Source organism: Coprinopsis cinerea, assembly GCF_000182895.1.
Source record: "Coprinopsis cinerea okayama7#130 chromosome 4 map unlocalized cont3.4, whole genome shotgun sequence".
Taxonomy (NCBI): domain Eukaryota; kingdom Fungi; phylum Basidiomycota; class Agaricomycetes; order Agaricales; family Psathyrellaceae; genus Coprinopsis; species Coprinopsis cinerea.
In genome coordinates, this window is record NW_003307541.1 from 1036224 (window position 1) to 1053609 (window position 17386).

At 51.6% G+C, this 17386-nt stretch overlaps 7 protein-coding genes across 7 annotated transcripts; 4 read left to right on the plus strand and 3 right to left on the minus strand.

Annotated features, from left to right (window-relative positions):
* Nucleotides 1–2907: 2907 nt before the first annotated feature.
* On the plus strand, nucleotides 2908–6667 carry CC1G_12715 (nuclear protein; the record flags this gene model as incomplete). Its single annotated transcript, XM_001838527.2, has 14 exons — nucleotides 2908–3049; nucleotides 3161–3252; nucleotides 3298–3317; nucleotides 3384–3421; nucleotides 3479–3831; nucleotides 3961–4356; nucleotides 4407–4570; nucleotides 4624–4692; nucleotides 4742–4901; nucleotides 4967–5084; nucleotides 5146–5369; nucleotides 5437–5603; nucleotides 5704–6441; nucleotides 6640–6667. The coding sequence occupies 14 exons, from the start codon at nucleotides 2908–2910 to the stop codon at nucleotides 6665–6667; spliced, it is 2709 nt and encodes a 902-aa protein (XP_001838579.2).
* Nucleotides 6668–7528: 861 nt separating this feature from the next.
* On the minus strand, nucleotides 7529–9115 carry CC1G_12716 (chitin deacetylase; the record flags this gene model as incomplete). The annotated part of the gene is made up of 12 exons (XM_001838528.2): nucleotides 7529–7546; nucleotides 7609–7729; nucleotides 7795–7804; nucleotides 7864–7970; nucleotides 8030–8105; nucleotides 8169–8216; nucleotides 8268–8294; nucleotides 8358–8477; nucleotides 8530–8541; nucleotides 8606–8661; nucleotides 8727–8749; nucleotides 8915–9115. The coding sequence occupies 12 exons, from the start codon at nucleotides 9113–9115 to the stop codon at nucleotides 7529–7531; spliced, it is 819 nt and encodes a 272-aa protein (XP_001838580.2).
* Nucleotides 9116–11031: 1916 nt separating this feature from the next.
* CC1G_12717 (hypothetical protein) lies at nucleotides 11032–11798 on the plus strand (the record flags this gene model as incomplete). The annotated part of the gene is made up of 2 exons (XM_001838529.1): nucleotides 11032–11473; nucleotides 11527–11798. The coding sequence occupies 2 exons, from the start codon at nucleotides 11032–11034 to the stop codon at nucleotides 11796–11798; spliced, it is 714 nt and encodes a 237-aa protein (XP_001838581.1).
* A 241-nt stretch (nucleotides 11799–12039) lies between these two features.
* CC1G_14352 (hypothetical protein) lies at nucleotides 12040–12859 on the plus strand (the record flags this gene model as incomplete). Its single annotated transcript, XM_002911307.1, has 2 exons — nucleotides 12040–12230; nucleotides 12343–12859. The coding sequence occupies 2 exons, from the start codon at nucleotides 12040–12042 to the stop codon at nucleotides 12857–12859; spliced, it is 708 nt and encodes a 235-aa protein (XP_002911353.1).
* Nucleotides 12860–14180: 1321 nt separating this feature from the next.
* Nucleotides 14181–15230, plus strand: CC1G_12718 (glutathione S-transferase). Its single transcript, XM_001838530.2, has 4 exons — nucleotides 14181–14426; nucleotides 14479–14672; nucleotides 14729–14843; nucleotides 14899–15230. The coding sequence occupies exons 1-4, from the start codon at nucleotides 14256–14258 to the stop codon at nucleotides 15064–15066; spliced, it is 648 nt and encodes a 215-aa protein (XP_001838582.1). The 5' UTR covers nucleotides 14181–14255; the 3' UTR covers nucleotides 15067–15230.
* CC1G_12719 (hypothetical protein) lies at nucleotides 15125–16415 on the minus strand (the record flags this gene model as incomplete). The annotated part of the gene is made up of 5 exons (XM_001838531.2): nucleotides 16137–16415; nucleotides 15999–16083; nucleotides 15760–15946; nucleotides 15304–15692; nucleotides 15125–15244 (listed from the first exon to the last, which is right to left on the minus strand). Exons 1-5 carry the CDS (start codon nucleotides 16385–16387, stop codon nucleotides 15125–15127), a joined length of 1032 nt encoding a protein of 343 aa, XP_001838583.1. The 5' UTR covers nucleotides 16388–16415.
* A 466-nt stretch (nucleotides 16416–16881) lies between these two features.
* Nucleotides 16882–17150, minus strand: CC1G_14353 (hypothetical protein; the record flags this gene model as incomplete). The annotated part of the gene is made up of 2 exons (XM_002911308.1): nucleotides 16882–17019; nucleotides 17067–17150. The coding sequence occupies 2 exons, from the start codon at nucleotides 17148–17150 to the stop codon at nucleotides 16882–16884; spliced, it is 222 nt and encodes a 73-aa protein (XP_002911354.1).
* Between the last annotated feature and the right edge of the window lie 236 nt (nucleotides 17151–17386).

Here is a 17386-nt window from a genome sequence, read left to right on the forward strand (position 1 = left end):
GTCTGGTGGGATAATGTTCGGGTGTAAGTTCGGCAACCGCTCAAATGGCGAAGTCCAGCGTTTCGTCCAAATGCTGCCAATGTGGATGTCAGAATTAGGAAGAAGAATAGGAGGGGTGAAGTTACCATAATAAGTAGAGCTCTGTGGACAGGACCTGGTGTGAGAGAGGAGGTCATTGGTAGGACTGCGCAGAAAGGCAGGGCAAGAGTAAGTTTAGAGCATGAAGACGTGGATGCACGATTACGCGCGGTTTCTGGTTGAGTTTAGTCAAGAAAGGGGATGGATGTCAAACAGTGACATCGCCATTGAGGCACTGCCCGGAAGATCGGAAGCCCAGGGAGCTTCTGGCGAGGACCCTCGGCGCGCAGCGTCCGCTCCCCACAAGTGATCAGCTTGTATGGCGCGTGGTGATGACGACAAGCCGAACAGCTAATAAATTGGCCTTTCGCGCTGGGATCTGCATGGTCGAGCGGCAGCGGAAGGTCTTTCTGCAGATGCGCAATGAGGATATTCAGCCTGGCTAAACGTTGCGGAAGGGAACCTTGAGGCGGACCTTGTACATTCGGAACCCAAATTTCAAGAGTTCCTGATGCGCCGCCCAGAGCATGTTTGAAATTCGTCTTCCCAACCCTGCACGAAATATGGTCGTATGGGCTTATTTCTCAATACCACGGCGTTAGAGTGTTCAATAGAATCGATACCGTATGAGCGCTGGTGGCTGAGATTTCGGGCGCAGAAACCAGATATTATGTGCGAGACTGGTTCAGTTGTCCACCTCAGACCACCTGCGGCCATCGCTGGGCAACCCAACGTCCAGCTGACGCCCAAATCCCAAATGGCGGCCTGGAGATATGAGGTCGTGGCAAGGTCGTGGTCGGAGCCAAAGCTTCGTCGTCGGAACGACTGTGTGCTGTTTTCCAAATTTGGACTCCGTTCGTGATGCCGGTCCGGCAATACCGATCTCAGCATGGGCGCCAAATTTTGTTGGCTCGATCTCATTGGAGTTTCGGGAGTAACAGGGGGAATGTTGATTTACAGAAGAGTCTAAAGAGGATACAAAGCGCGTTTAAGGTCCGTAGCTCGCTTCACAATCGTACCGCCCCAGAATGAGTGGTGAATTGAGGAAAAGGAGGGAAAGAGGCCAGGTGAAAGTCTATGACATCAATAGATTCCACCTCATGTCGCGATGTCGATTTCCTCCTTCAATTGCAGTTAAGCATCTTGGCACAGGGGCCGCCAAGATGGTAGATATGAGCCCATAAATCGGAATTCGGGTGAGGTAAACCGAGGCCAGTGGTCTGCAGACCTGTTGGAAGATGGTCACGAGGAGTGGGCGGTCTTGGGCACTCCTATTCATGGAGTCAGATTTCCTCAGAAGTGCTGTGCAGTCCGTCTTCAATTGTTGCAGGTCACGATGTATACCCTTCATCCTAGAAGGTGCATTTCGTCTGAGACTACACACATGCACAGCTGCCAGGTTCTGCCGCAGCTGGTACACAGATATAGAGTGGAGCAAGGCTTATCTTAAAGCCCTTCATTTAACGAAATGAAGTGTTTTGATGACCCTGAGTGCTGAGACGTCGGAAGGGACTTGAGCAGAACTTGGGTCAGACTCAGACTTCCAACCTTTGCTTTGTTCGAGCACTAGACAGGATGCCGCCCGTAACGCGTAACGCCGCATGCGCTATGGAGTTTCCGAGGGCCCTGGACTCTGAAATGGTCCCAAGGGGATTAAACACGCACAAAGCAGCGTGTGGGGGAGCACGATAAACCCAAAGACACATTCTCCAGCTTATGTAGAGGACATCAGTGCAAGACCTTCGGGTATAGGCTCCTAGTGACTTTCTCCTCCTACAGGGCGTGTGGTCAAGATCTGCCAAGTTGGGCGCAATAAATATGGCACGTCAAACTGTTTGATGGTGCAGGTGCAGGGTAAGGGTACGTTCTGAGTACATAGTGCTTCGCCAGCAGCCGCGCAGTGCGCCACCCTGCCTACTGCGTCCGAAGGTGCTGAGTCCTTTGTCCGATGTTGCGTGAACGAGTCCGGGTTTAATTGTCGGAGGGGTTGCGAGCGAGGGAGGTTTCTCCGTGACGTGGTGTTACTACTGGTATCCTCGGCATAACTGGATAGGTGCTTTCTGGTCTATGGAATACAGTAACCTACTCCCACCGAGATTCGGGGCGCTTAATCCCAAGGTTGCTCTCTGATAGATGTCACTACGTCTACCTTTACGAGTTCAAACAATTGCACGGCATACGGATGCCACAGCTGGGCTCATCCAGTCGACAGGACATCGCGGTTCGATGTGAAGTCATCCTCAGGTCCTGGTCGAGCTTTTGGTGTGACCTCACCTATCTTGGCCTCAACCAATAAATCAGAGGCAAAGTCAGCAGGGGAGCCCCAGAAACTGTGTATCACTGGGCACGAAATATCTTCACGCACTCTGCGCTCAGAATAGCCGCTCTTGACCTCTTTAGTGATTTTGAATAGACGCCCACGCGGATCAGACGGTCCGGAATCAACCGGTTCACGGCCATCATCTTCGTGGCCTCCCAGTCGCCGGCACACTAAGCTTCTCCTTCCACCATCTCGTCTCGAAAAGCGGCGCTGGACGACAGCCAAATCCACCAATAACCAATAAGTAAAAAAAGAAATAAACGCCGGCAGTGCTGTAGGACTTCGACAACAGCGTCGTACAGAACCTGGCCGAGTAAGCCGTCACGCAAACCATTTGAAAACCACGCCTAATAATATAGATTATCAGAACACAGGTTACGGCTAACCGCAGCAAGCCCTACAGCAGCGGAGCTGAGTCACTCTCGGTGCGTAAACGGCCCTTGGAATCCAACCCTTTTCTCCTCAGAACACTGAGTAACGACTCAGAACCACGGCCTTTCAGGGTTTAAATGTCTTCCAACGAGGAATTCGAGGACTACGACCTCGAGTACGAGAGTAAACCGGGACCAAGCGTTCAAGGCGCCGGTCGTGTACCGTCTGTGAAGAAGAGGAAGCTCAATAGGGCTTGTGATGTTTGTAGGAAACGGAAAGGTGCGCCGAGATCATGTCTAGAAGTGACTTTTGGTCTGAAGGATTGGATTTAGTTCGCTGTAGGTCAAAGTTTCTGGAAGAACGATATATTAGGCTCATGCTTAACCTCAGGCGACTTTGTGGAACTACCCTCTGGGACATTAAACAAATGTCTCAACTGTTTCTCGGCCAAGGTCCCTTGTACATTCAATGCAGATGGCAAGGTAAGCCCTTCATTACATTCATGACCATTTGCTGAAGGATCTCAGCCCAGGGAGCCGACTAAGAGGTACAGCTATCCTGTCCTGTCCATGACACCAGTCCTAACAATCATCAAGCCACGTTGAGATGCTAGAAAGCAAGATCAAGCGGACAGAGAAGCTGTTAGAGCGAGTACGTGTTTTCGTTCACCGGCTTATCTCAAGTCTGACGACCCTCAGCTATGTCCAGACGAAACAGTACGGCAAGCAATGTTAGAGGGCAAGGTTGACCCATCCGCCTCCAAGTCAGAGCTGAATCGTATACGACACGAAATGATCAAGGCGCCCCACGCCGATGCAACCACACTCGAAACCTCGGGCCCCCTGATCGTTCCACGCCCAGGCTTCCTCGATTCTTCCAAGGGTGCACGATACTTCGTAGGCGAATCGAGCGAGTCGGATATGATTCGACGTGCCATCGTGTTGAAAGAGGAATGGGAACGAGGTCAGACGAGTGCGCCCAAAAAGACACCGCCTTCCACGAAAGGCGACGCGGATGCGTGGCTAGCGCGAAGACGGCCAGAGTTCTGGTCTTTACCCTCTGTGCGTACTCTCTCCCTCATTGACGAGGTCCCGCCCTAATCTCGCTCTCCGCAAGGAAAGTGGATAAACCACAAACGACAGGATGAATCGCGATACCCCTTCCGTTTTCCGGCTAAACCGCTGATGCAGAACCTCATCTCAAAGTACTTCGAAACAGCCAACCTCCATCTTCCGCTCATACATCGCCCGACATTCGAACGCGAGATACAGGAAGGTCTGCATCTGCAGAACGACTCGTTTGCAGTCACAGTGCTCCTGATATGTGCAATCGGCGCTCGGTACTCCACCGACCCCGAGGTGTTCCTCGACGAAACAGACATCGAACAGGCGGTAGAAGAGTTCAAGGCTTCAGCACAGGCCAAGGACCACGGCATCCTGGAAGAAGAAATCGACAATCTTCGTGCAAAGTGGCGGAAGAACCTACGTCACTCGAGGGGATGGAAGTACTTTGAGCAAGCGTGGGGTGCGAAAAGCTCAGATCGTCTGTTGCTGGGTCCGACGTTATACGATATCCAGTTCTACAGTGTACGTACTCTCACAGCCACTTGTTCTACCTGTACTGACTACTGCCATAGCTGAGTGTTCTGTTCCTCGGCACCACGTCGTTTCCGCAAAGCTCGTGGGCGCTGGTCGGGATTGGATTGCGCCTTGTGCTAGAGTCGGGTGGGCATCGTCAGTTGGCTGGAATCGATTCGCCCAACGCGCCCGTGGAAGCGGAGCTATGGAAACGAGCCTGCTGGTACGTATCTTCCCTATCCCATCTGACCACAATTGATGACGATCCTTCCTCAGGGTGTTGGTCTCCATGGATCGTCACTTGAGCTGCTCAACGGGGAGGCCTTGCTCATTGCAAGATGAGGAGTGCGTCGTTCCTAGATATTCACATTCGGCGGTCTCTGATCGATCCCAGGTTGGACTTAGAGCTCCCAGTAGAGTGCGACGACGAACACTGGGAGCATCCTGACCCTCAGCTCCGCTTCAAACAGCCCAGCGACAAACCTTCCGTGATCACCGCCTTTAACTTGATGATCCGCATAAACGAAATCATCGGAATCATCCTTCGAACGATCGTAAGAGCCTTCCTTTCAGCCATCCTGATTGCCGCAGACGAAGCTGATTCCCGCGATTCGTACAGTACGCCGTGAAGAACCCTCTCCGCTTCTTGAAGCTTGACAAGAAGGAATGGGATCAGTGGATAGTTACGGAGGTTGATTCGAGGTTGAATACGTGGTTGAACAGTATACCTCCGCATTGTAGGCTTTGGTCTCACCGTCCTGTCAGCCAGCCTGTTGCTTACGAAGACGGTAATTCTAGTGCAATGGGACCCAAACAATCCAGACGAGCGGTTCTTGTCGCAATCCGGCTACCTCTACACGGTATACTATCACGCCCAGATCCTGCTACACCGACCATTTATTCCATCACCACGACGACCAGCAACTGTCTCCTTCCCGTCCCTGACCATCTGCACCAACGCCTCTCGCTCCATCGCCCGGATAAACTCTGTGCTCTCGGAACGGACGAACAATTTCCTCGCCGTAAGATCTTTCTCTTCCCAAACATCGATTGTCCACGTCTCTGACACTACAATGAATTGGAATCTAGTTCCCAATCTTCATCGCTGGAATCGTCCTCTTGCTCAAAGCATGGGACAGTCGGAACTCGGGTCGTTCAACGGGCGAACAATTCAAGAAGGATATGGAGGATGTGAATCTTTGCTTGACGCTGTTGAAATTGGCGGAGGAGACCTATTTCTCTGCCGGGAAACTCTAGTATGTTAACTGATTTTTTTCCCCTTCTCTCGCACTCTCCCGGTTGTTTTATCCTGGACTATGTCTGACTGGATCTGACGCCTTGCAGTGATATTCTCAGCAACCTTGCGTCGGCGGACGAACACGTCTTCCCTCCTCCCATACCACGACCTGATACGCAGAAGGAGCCGACCACGAATGGGGCGAGCAACTCCAAGAACAGCCATGCGTTCACGTTCAGCTACAATTTGCCACCAAGATCGACAATCCCTGTCGGAGGTTCTGGCCCAGGTGTTTCGCTCGATGCCTCCTCGTCAAGAGTGCCGTCAGGATCGTCCTCTAAAACGTGTCACAACGAAGCCGCAAACCAACCCAACCCATTAGATTCTTGGCCTCCCCGCTCCGGTCCCTTCCTTTTGGGACCTGACGATGTGTCACCTCCACCACTATCTTCCCATGGTTCTCCTTTCACCCTCTCACCGACAATGTCCTCGTCGTCTTCCCGCCCCTCCTTCCCTTCCTCCTCCACCTCGTTCTTCATCGACACGCCTTCTATCTTCACCCAGTCAACTACCTCGACGCAAGCTAGTACCAGTAGCACTGCTACAACGACGAGGACTTCAACGATGCACCCTTCGTCAGAGCAGCAAAGTCACTTCTACGAACTGCACCACCAACATCATCATCAGCATCAGGAGCACCATCAACAGCACCATACAGTCACGCACCACGCACCGATCGATACTCTAGATGTTCTGATGAGTTCGGATTCGTCTTCAGGGTTACAGGGTGGGTTTAGTTCTGCTGGTATTGAAGAATTGGGGATTTCGAATCTGTGGGATTGGGGTCTACCTTTCCAGTGCGTATTCCATATTCATTATTTGCTGTTCGATCCTTCGATGCTGACTGGATGGCGATCTATCTTTGCCTTTGCTCTCCTTTGGCGATTTAGGGATGACACGGCAAGCCTGTTCTCGCCAGACTCGATGTTCCAATGGACCCCTGGGCAGACGAACTTTCATGGAGGGAGCGGAGGTTCTGATAATACAAACTTTAGCCACGGGCATCTGAATTTTGAGCGATAGATGGCGCTTAGCGATAGAGTGGGGGCTGACGTTGCGAGTCTACCCTTCCATTCTCTGTACTTGGTTGTTCATTGACAGATCTGCGATGCTCATAGACGTTGAGAGCTTCGTACCTAGATGATAGATCTTACTGGTATCATTCAACTGTGCTGTAAACATGTATTACGCTGACCCCACCTCGATAGTCTGTAGTAGATACTCTCCTTTAAGATATGTATTCGTCGATACCCATATAATACTTTCCAGCCGTTAAAGTCCTCAGGGGTGCTCGTCTCTCGAACGACGACCATCGTCGGCGACTGACCTCTTTTCAATTCGATATCGACAACTCTGGGGGATGTGTTCAGATGCTAACGGGCGGTGAGCGTACTAGTTGACAACAAAGAGTTGCAAGTATCATTATCACTAGTTACTACGACGGGTTCGTCAAATCGTGATTATCGAGTCCCAATTTTCGAGAGTCCCTGAGCAGGTAATCAGAAGTGTCCGTAAAAAGGCGTAAAAGGAGGTAGAAGGTAACCAGGGTCCAGTAGAACGGGTGAAGGGGATAGAGAAGTAATACTAAGTATGAGGAGATTAGTTTGTTTTCTGTCCATCCGAAATGATAAATCCAGAAGAAAGTAACAGGCCGATTAGAACTAGTAACGTGAAAGTGTTCCGCAAGTCAATCATGATTAGTGGAGGGGAAGAAGATTAGGAATGAAAGAGGAAGGTGTCCGTAGAAAATCCAATTCGTAACGTTTCATGAGGGGATTGGAGAACCTGCGATTGGCAAGTTTCAGCTCCAATCCATTCGAGGTCGTCATCCGAGTCTTGTTGCCGTTACCTTCGGCAACATTAGCTCGTAAGAAGGGAGAGCGTTTAGCAGGTCCAGCTTGACTATAAATAGCGACCAGGAAAGTGAGCGCTTGCCAGGGAAAGTATGCAGAGGGAGAACGTACGTCTCGGGTGTGAGGAGCACCGACCCATTGGTATGGAGACATACCCAAGCATTCGGCGACGGTGACGAGCTGGTAGCCTGCGCCCTGGAGGACGCTGATAGCATGAGGGAGGACTTCGTTGCTAAAAGGCCAGTCAGCGGTTAACTACGGTGCGAGATATAAGCGCGGCAATCAATGGGCACATACACAGTGGACCCTAAAGAGGCATGCAAAGATCAGCCAGTGTGGTCAGCGAAACGAGGAAGCGAGACATACAGTGGGTTTCGTGCTGCAGAGTCAAAGCATTGGATGGACGGTTGTTGGCAATGTTGGTGAATCGCTGTTTCTGTTGGGCCACGGAGACGCCACCGGTATCACCAGAGCTGAGATCATGAATGTCAGACAGTCGGTTCACTTCGCTGCAGGAGGGAAGACGACGCACTCCATATCCCACATCACGACATGCTGGCCACGGACGTGAGAGGCTTCCAAGACAAGGTTATTGTAGCTTCCGTAGGCTGCAGGAATGAAGGTCAGGTACATTCCCAATCAACAGTATTTGGAAGGTAATGAGGACGTACGAGGTCGCATGAACGCGGGGTATGCACCAGTGATGCGCATAACAGCCTCTAAAAGGGGATGAGAAAAGGAGATCCTTCAAAACAACCGGTGTGCCTTACGCTCGACCAACCACATTTGATGGTGGACTGAAAAGACGAGGCGATCTCAGTTCAATGTTCATCCGCAGGGCGAAACAAAAATAGACACACTCTGATCCCAGTTAAGGGTAGCCAGGTTCTGGTGAGCCCAAGTGTGCGAGCCGATCTGGTGGCCCTGGTCATAAGCATACTTGAGCTGCCTTGACAGTTCAGTGTCGTAGATGCAAGCCCCTGGCAATCGAGAGGTTAGGTAATTCCATATCGTCCAATAGCGGTGGCTTACAGTTTTGGCCATCTGGAGATTAAAAATAGAATTGATCAATACCATGTCGAAAGAGATTCAGGGAAACTATACGTACTGACGAAGAAGGTTCCCTTAGCGCCTGCGTTGTTCAACATATCGGCGATTTGTTGGCTGTCAGGTTGGAACGTAAGTAAGACGGTGAAAACATGATATGTACCAGAGGGGGTACTACGCACGTATACCAGTATGGTCCATCGTCCTGTGTATCAATAGATCAGTCTATTGCCTGACTGGGCAACGGAATGGGGGGAAAAGGGGAATGAAAATGTAATGATACGTCGGGGGTGTCTGACGCGACAGTCTCGCGACACGAGCGTACGCAATGGAGATGAAATGAATAATAGTAGGATGGAGGAAGACTTACAAAGGTCAGTGCAACACGGTTAGGGACCGTGCACTTGCTGAAGACAGTTGCTCGAGGCCCTCCTTGACGGGCCTGCAGCTTGAGGGCATCTCGTACTCCGTCGATAGTGCTGTTGTCGGCGGGGGCTGGGATGGGTGTCGGAACGGCCTGGACAAGGGCCAGAGAGAGGAGGGACAAGATGACACCGAAAGCCTTCATCATCGTGAGTCGTGAAGTGCCGAGAAGTAGCGACGTCAAGAGAGGAGTGCAAGGAGCGGGAGACCCGGGGAACACTCGAAGGGCGACTTGGGGGTTTATATATTCCAAAATTGATATTTGGCTTGTGCATGATCAGACGCCGGTCAGGTACACAGATGTAGCGTAAAACGTCGTGCCACCAGACAATGTCATCACACCGAGCGGGGCTTCTAGTCCAGTTCAGTGAATCAGCAAGCGCCAAGGGGTATAGCGGAGGCCTTACCCGTCGACCCATGTCGTTTTCTCCACCCGGGAATATCAGTCGTCTTTCTGGATCGGGTGTCTAGGCCCATAGCACGCATGAAACTGGGAAGAAAGCAAATGGGCTGCATCCAGGGATCTGCGTATGCAATCGGGAGGTTGAAGACGGCGCGAACCAAAATCAGCCGCTGCTACATACTCCAAGAGCCTCCCGAACAAACCAAACTCAATAGGTTCGCGTAAAGCTAAAGCTGGGCAGATGGCAGGGTTCCTGGAAGTCGTCTCGAGCGAATATCGGTACGAACCTTCATAAATTGACAAAAATCACTATGGTCCGGCAAACACGTTGTGCTTGAAGATGGGGCAAGCACGAATTCGTCGAAAGGCCTCAGCCAAGGCCCAAAGGTCGGTAGAGTCGATGACACGGGATTGATCGCCCGCCCGCCGCGAGTCGGTTACAGTCGGCAGCCCGCACGCGACTGTTCCCAACGGGTCTAATGATGTCAGTTACATATGAGGTTAACCCCTATCAAGTTACCCTCACCGCCGACGCTGTCCCCCATCAAAAAGCAGAGTGACTTCGTCGAGAGATTCTGTTGGAGCTTCCATCGAGGTTCCCGACCCTCTGGCTACAGAGGTACACAGGACCAGATGACCCGAACTGGAATAGCCGAATCGAAAACAGTGACACAAGTCAAGGCGTCAAGATTCATATCATGATGAGAAAAAGGTGGAAGGTCTAGATAGAAAACAAAAGGAGAGACGCAATGTAGGCACAACTCGCCCGTCTGCCTTCGGAGCAGAGGATGCCCCAAGGAGTTGCCAGTCTACCTCCCGTTAAATTCGGGAAATGTGTGGTAAGTGAAAACTTCCCTTGCTAATCTGTTTTTCGATATATCCCAGACATTTTCTGTTTCAAGTGCATAGATAGGGCTTCAGAGACCGGAGACTAGGCTGCCTTATTACTGCCAGTAAGTAGAATGGACAAGGGACCGGAACGGTGAGCCTCGACTCACCAGATTGAGCGATTTCTAGCTGAAAGCATTGTAATTGGATGGTTTCACGGGTTCCCCTCCTTGTTGCCTTCTGGAGCTTCGGACATAAACCTCTGGCCTTACGATCCCATACCACCAGCGATGGATGGCCTTGGATGGCTTCAAGTTCGAACCAAGATCAGAGTCCAGCTGGTACAACTTTGTTCGCATGTGGGCAATGCTGACGTACAGGGTCTTTCGGTGACATTCGGCTATACCTCCGCTTCGGCCGTTCGGCTCTTTAATTTCCCAACCTCAAGGTCGCCCCTCAGCCTTTAGGGCAGTCATTTCTTCGAGCCCAGATTCCAGGAGGCAGCAGCAGCTGGGAAACCATCGACTAAACCTATGCTTATCGGCTCGTAGGTGGAAGGGCCTTGGGACGGTCCATTGCATCCTGAATTTCGAGGCGCTTGAGGGAATCTGACGACGATTTACCAAGGGCCTGGGCGACTGCGATTCTTCTTGGCGTTTCTCTTCTGGCGATACATGGGCGCTTAAAACCTATTATCTGGCTAGATGGAATGTAATTCATTCTGACAGAGTGAATTATCCTGAACTGCCCCTCCAGGCCCGTACACAGCACTTGCAGGGATCGTATAATAATGTGTCCGTTGTGGCGTTGGAATTCTTCCCACTCCCCACAACATGCTCTTTGTCTTTCTCCTGTACTACTCTCTGGTTGCATGGAATCAGGACTACACTGCGTACGCTTTCCCCAAGGACACTTCCTCAGTCTCCGAGGCCGACACTCATAGCTTTGCGAACGATCCTGTCCAACCAAGAGCCTCAAATCCGCAGTCAAGTCCAACCACCACTCCCTTCAACACGAATTATCGATCAACTGCAAACATCGTCTGGATCTGTACGGTCACTGTATTCACGTGCACCTGGGTATCCGTCCATCCAAACGTCGACTACGTTGAGAGCAACGGCAAATTTTCTTGGCGAAGGTACCGAAGTCGCCTGTACCTCATGTTCTGGGGACTGGCTGCCCCAGAGTTCTTGGTCGTCTTCGCATTCCGACAATGGCTGGGTAGCAGGCGCCTCACCGCTACCGTGACGGAGATTTTGGAAGAGGAGCAGATCGGTTAGTTTCGTCGTACAAACATGATTTGTAACACACTAATCCAAGGAGCACAGTCGGTGGTATCAACTGGACGCACTCGCATAGTCACCTTGTCCAGATGGGTGGTCTTCTGTTTTGGGAAGGCAAACGGGATCGACAGGGAAACGAGACCTATGTTCGAACGCACGCGATCTCGGCTATCGCCGCCGGGTCTTCCAACCGCAAAGAAGCGGTCAAAAAGGCTTTAAACGCCGTACTGCACAATGGTCTCACGTACGACGAAATCTGGGACAGAAGCAAGGGAGACGGGCTGTCGAAGGCGGTGACTGCCGTGCAGATCTCGTAGTTCATCGCTGAGTGCATTTCGCGGGGTTCACAAAGGCTCATCATCACAGAGCTGGAGGTTATAACTTTGGCGTATGCGGCTTTCAATGCGGTAATGTACGTTTTCTGGTGGGACAAACCTCTCGATGTACGCTTCCCGATCGTCCTCAACTGTGACCCGTCCGCTCTTACCGAGTGTTGGGTCACAAAAAGTGGGTACAAGGTCCTAGTACCTTTGAACCCTGTGCTTTGGAACACTCTAGATGAGCCCGCTGGATCCAGCAGCTCGGTATCGACGCTCGGAGACTCAAGGGAAGAAGGGGAAGAACGTCTGCGACCCCAATTCTCCTTTGAGGGAGGCACTCGCGGCCCTTACCATGGCGATGACGATGAAGAAGAAGGGTACCTGCTCCAAAGAGTCCAGACAGCACAGACTGCCACAAGTTGCCCGCGGGTAAAGGCAGTTTGGATTTCTGTCTGCCAATGTGTGTCAAAAGGTGCGGTTTCGTCCGCCACCAAACGATTTCTTTAATACTGACATCGTCAGTCCTGGGAGTCTCTAACAGGATAATCTATCGGCTTCTCATCCTCGGAGGTCTCCAAGACTTCAGTGCGTCTACACGCTCGGAGAATGAGTCCAGCGACGCCAATGTCTATGACAAAGTGCCTACGTTTTATGGGTATCACGAAGGAGAGTCCGACTCACTGGCTGTACAGCTCGGTCCACTACTTGGTGTCGTCCTTGCTTCCATCTTCGGGGCTATCCACTGCATCGCCTGGTCTTCACCGAGGCCAACGACTTTGGAGACGCAGTTGTGGCGTATCCTTAGCCTCATTGTTACCTTTGCCCCATTGCTCTTTGTTGTTGCTTTCGTCCTCATCTCGATGCCCAGGAGCTACTCAGGGCTTATTCCGACTTCATTCGGTCTCTTCCAGGGACGCTTCCTGACCCCGATAGCTGTCCCGGTTTACATTGCCGCCCGCTGTATGTTGCTTGGTCTAGCTCTGGCACAACTCCGAGAACTTCCTCCTCGTGCGCACGAGACAGTGGAGTGGTCGAGGTTCTTGCCCCATATCCAATGATCGTTCCCTTTCTGAAACCCGTGTACATTGAAGTGATATTCGTATTCGTATTCTCTGGCATCCAGCCAGTGCAATAGAGAGGTTTGGGTGGCTTGTCGATTAACTCGTCGCGATCCCCATATCTGAGCCCAAAGCTGTCGCGCTGGAAATATGCTGGCCTATTATACAACCTACGGGGAACATGCAGTCTGTGACGTTCGATGACGAGCATGCATGCAAGCAGAAGAACTTCTTCGCTGATCTCCACTGATGCCACGTCTTCGAGTAGTCGGCCGTTACTCCCGTCGGACAAGAGCTCACTCCAGCTGATCCATATCATACACCCCAGGATGCACCTATTTCCTTCGTTGGTGGAACTCGTGTATGAGTCAGCCACTAATTCAATGCCCACAAGCAGGCTCGGGCATGTTCGAACTCCTACTGGCCAAGGTTTTGGTGCGATGGATTGGTGCCTTCGGGCCATATACATCAAGTCTTGTGGTGAGTAGCGATCTCCGAGGGGTTCGAGCACATCCACTGCTTGACTTGTTCGCGAGACCCGGGTTTTAATTTGCGATAAGATACTACCCCAGCCCACCATCGAATACACCGGGTTACGATTTCCGTAGTTGGTCACTCTGAAATTGTAATAGCTTACAATAGAAAGGTATTGTTGAGCTATTGGAAATCCATTGTTTCCTTGGGATTTAGCTTTTGTTGTACTCAGAACAAGACAGGCCGTGCCGGGCGGAGGGGTCGCAGCCAGTTAAGCGCCCACTGATCCCCCGCACCTCGGGGTAGATATCTGATGATCAGTGATCTGTATCACACCGCTTTTGCCTTGGCTGGGTCCAGTCAAGCTCGTCTTTTCCTCTTCCAGGTCTCTCCTGTCGCCTGTGCTCGGTCGATGGAGTGGGGTTCTTCGAGCTGTTCCTCGATGGTACCTATATGATTGGCCAACCAGGAAGCAGTACGTGTATGTTGTAGTTACCGTCGACGTTCTACGAGGTAAGTCCGTTGACACCTTCGTCAGCGCGCTTCCTTAACCGGTGCTGATTGTCCCATTACAAGGGCCACATCAACGCTTTATGTCGCTGGCATTAGTAGGGATCCCCGCAATCTGACCATTTCCAACCTTCGAATTCGTCAGGCTCGCGTCAAAGAACCTGTAGATTTATCAGGGATTACTAAACCTGCTGAGGTAGTAGGTTATGCATCTTCTGTTTAGCAGCTTCGATTAGATTCCACGGTGGGCGTCCACCTGATCACGATCAGACCGACACATCATAGATAATTGGTGTGGTAGCTTCTGGGACCTGCGTTATAAAAGGGACGAAGGACAAACCGTAGAACCCATAGTCGCCTTCCCATCCAATTCACCACCTCTCACAGCCCACTCCTAACTACATAGCTCACAATGGTCCTCAAGCTCTTCGGTCACCCTGACTCGACTTGCACCAAGCGTGCTGCTGTCGTCCTCCACGAGAAGAACATCCCCTTCGAGTTCCACCAGATCGACTTCAGCAAGCAAGAGCACAAGTCCCCCGGATTCCTCGAGAAGCAGCCGTTCGGACAGGTCCCCTATCTCGTACGTCCAGCTTCTCTTGACTTCCTTAATATGGTAATAAACCCTCTCCTAGGATGACGATGGCTTCATCGTCTACGAGAGCAGGGCCATTGCTCGATACCTCGCTGAGAAGTATGCCGACAAGGGACCCGCACTCATCCCCGTCGACATCAAGAAGAAGGGCCTCTTCGAGCAGGCTGCCTCAGTCGAAGTCTCCAACTTCGACGCCTTCGCCGCTCCTGCCGTCTGGGAGAAGGTCTTCAAGCCGTGAGTCCTTTCCCCTCAGCCTTCCGTTCTGGAACCTCTCTGAACCGGAGTATCAGATTCTACGGACTCACCACCGACGAGGAGGCCTTGAAGAAGCACCTTACCAGTCTCGAGGCCAAGCTCGACGTCTACGACAAGATCTTGGGCAAGCAAAAGTACCTTGCTGGTGATGTGCGTACAGCATCGGTGTTCCTTGGTAGACTGTAGCTGACCGTCATTCCTACAGGAGGTTACCCTCGCCGATCTCTTCCACCTTTCCTATGGTGCTCTCCTCCCCGCTGTCGGCAGCAATGCCATCCAGGATAGGCCGAACGTTGCCAGGTGGTTCAACGATATCTCTGAGCGACCCGCCTGGAAAGCAATCAAGGACGGCATCAAGCCCATCTCTGCTTAAGTTTTATAATTCAATTCAAAGTACAATTGTCATTATTTCATATTTGCAATGGACATTCTTACGACGTCTCCTGAGGAAGTGCGACCAATTTCGTCCCAGACACCTTATCCTCCTTCATCCTCTGCAACCCATCCTTAATTCCATTCAACCCATTCGGAAGCGTCTCAGCTCGATTCGGCTATTGATTCAAGTTCACGTTACTCGTGGATCTTAAGCTGCGAAATAGATCCGACTCACCTTGATAACACCGTCTTTCAATAGCTCGGGTAGCTTCGCGTATAGATCGCGCAATAGCTGTACGTTATGAGGGAGTTGCTTCACACCCAGCACGCCTAGAACCTTCTTCTCCTTTGCCGCCTCCACCGAGGGTGGCAAGGTGACGAGAAGTTGACCACCGGGTGCCAGGAGCTCGTGGCCCGTCTTCTGGGTCTCAGCGGAGGAGATGGCGTCGTAAACTGTGGTGATGGGGGTCGAAGTGATCTCCTTGACTGCAGCTTGCAATGCCTCTGTTGAGAGCGATCGGTCGAGGATGTGTGTTGCCCCGAGAGACTTGAGGAAGTCGGTGTGTTTGAGAGATGCAGTGGTGATGATTGGGCTGAAGCCGGAAGCACGAGCGAGCTGGAGGACTGTTGGTTGGTTGGTACTAACAGTCAGACCAATGAGCCGATTCGATAGAGAAGACTATGTACGCACCGTATTGGCCCACAGAGCTGGCCCCTCCAAGCACTACGATGGGAACATCCTTGTACTTCCCTCTACCCGAAGTCAGAGGCGGTTCGAATCCAAGTCCGTGCGGGTCAACGTTGTACAGTCCCACATATGCGCACGTTAAGGCGACAGGGAGAGTAGCCGCCTCAACGACGGTGACGTTCGAAGGAATCTAGTGAGGACTTGAGCGGGAGAAACAAGCAGACCAAGCCTGTAATACGCACTTTGGCGAGGGTGTGCACATCGGCTCTGGCGTATTGCTGGAAGCCAGCACTCTCGTCTGCTTTCCTATACGTTCCTTGAAGAACACTAGATCGTCATGTCAGGACAAGATTTACGAACGCCAATCGAACATCACGTACACTTTATCACCTTTAGCAACAGTAGTAACCTTCTCTCCAAGCTCGACTATCTCTCCCGCGATATCAGTTCCCAACACGGCAGGATATTCCTCAACAAAAACGCCATAATTCTGAATCTTCCAATCGACGGGGTTCAGGCCTGCAGCCTCAACCTTGACGATAACCTCTTCCGGCTGTGGTTTAGGAATCGGGATCGTCGTCAACACGAAATCTCCAAACTGCTTGTCGAGGACGAGGGCTTTCTGCGACATGATACGTGGTGGTGATGGTTTAAGGGAGAAATGAGCGGAATTCAAATGTCGTTTTGTCGAGTTCCAGTATTATATACCCGGTAGAAGCTGGAAGAAGGTAGATCGTGGTATTGCATCATAGGTTGTGCATTGTGCTTCGAGATCAGGGGTTAGAGTTTGAATATTGAATGAGTAAGCGCCGAGCTTTGAAATCAGTCTGACCAAACCAACCGCTTTGGGTCCGCTCAGCGCCAATTGGCCGTTTTCGAGGGGGTTCCACGAGAAGGGGTCTCCCAAACGGGAATACGCCCCATACGATCCGGGATCTTGTGGGACGAGCGTTTCAACTTGGAGGTCGCAAGGATACACGGATGGGAAACCCCTGTCCTGGTGGACCGATCGTCAATTAGTACTCCGGACAATGTCGTCGAACGAAGCTTTGGACTACCCTTGTCAACAGAATTCGGGCGCGTCTTTTCCATTCCTCGAGTGACTCTGGTTCCCCACATAGTGTTCTAGTTGAATTTCTTTGAGCCTTGAAGATATCGTTCGGGCGGGGGCGGTATTCCCAATCCCGAGGTCGTGGCAACTCGAATGGGCATCTCTTCCTCCACAGTTTCCGCCGGTGCAACATTCTTTGAGTCAGAGGGTCCCTGAAAGGAGCTGAGCAACAGGATTTAGCGAGAGTGACAACACTCACTAGGTTAATATTCGATGTGGTGAGTGAGGAAGGGGATGGCAAAGGCTCTGCCCCAGACTCGGGGTTCTCCCAAGGCCTCGTCATAGCAATATTTCTCTGGACGCGTCAAATGGTCCTGTGGTGGAGGTGGCAACTATAGTTGTGAGGTGTCCCTGAAAGAATGCATGTAAGTGAAGGCGAAAGGGAAATGGATATGGCACTTACATCGTGAAATTGGAGCAGGTGAGAACTAGTGAACAGTTGAACACGCGACGAACGAACCTCACTCTCACGAGCCTTTGCCTCCCCGCCCGTTCACGGTTCTCAAGTGCAGGTATTTG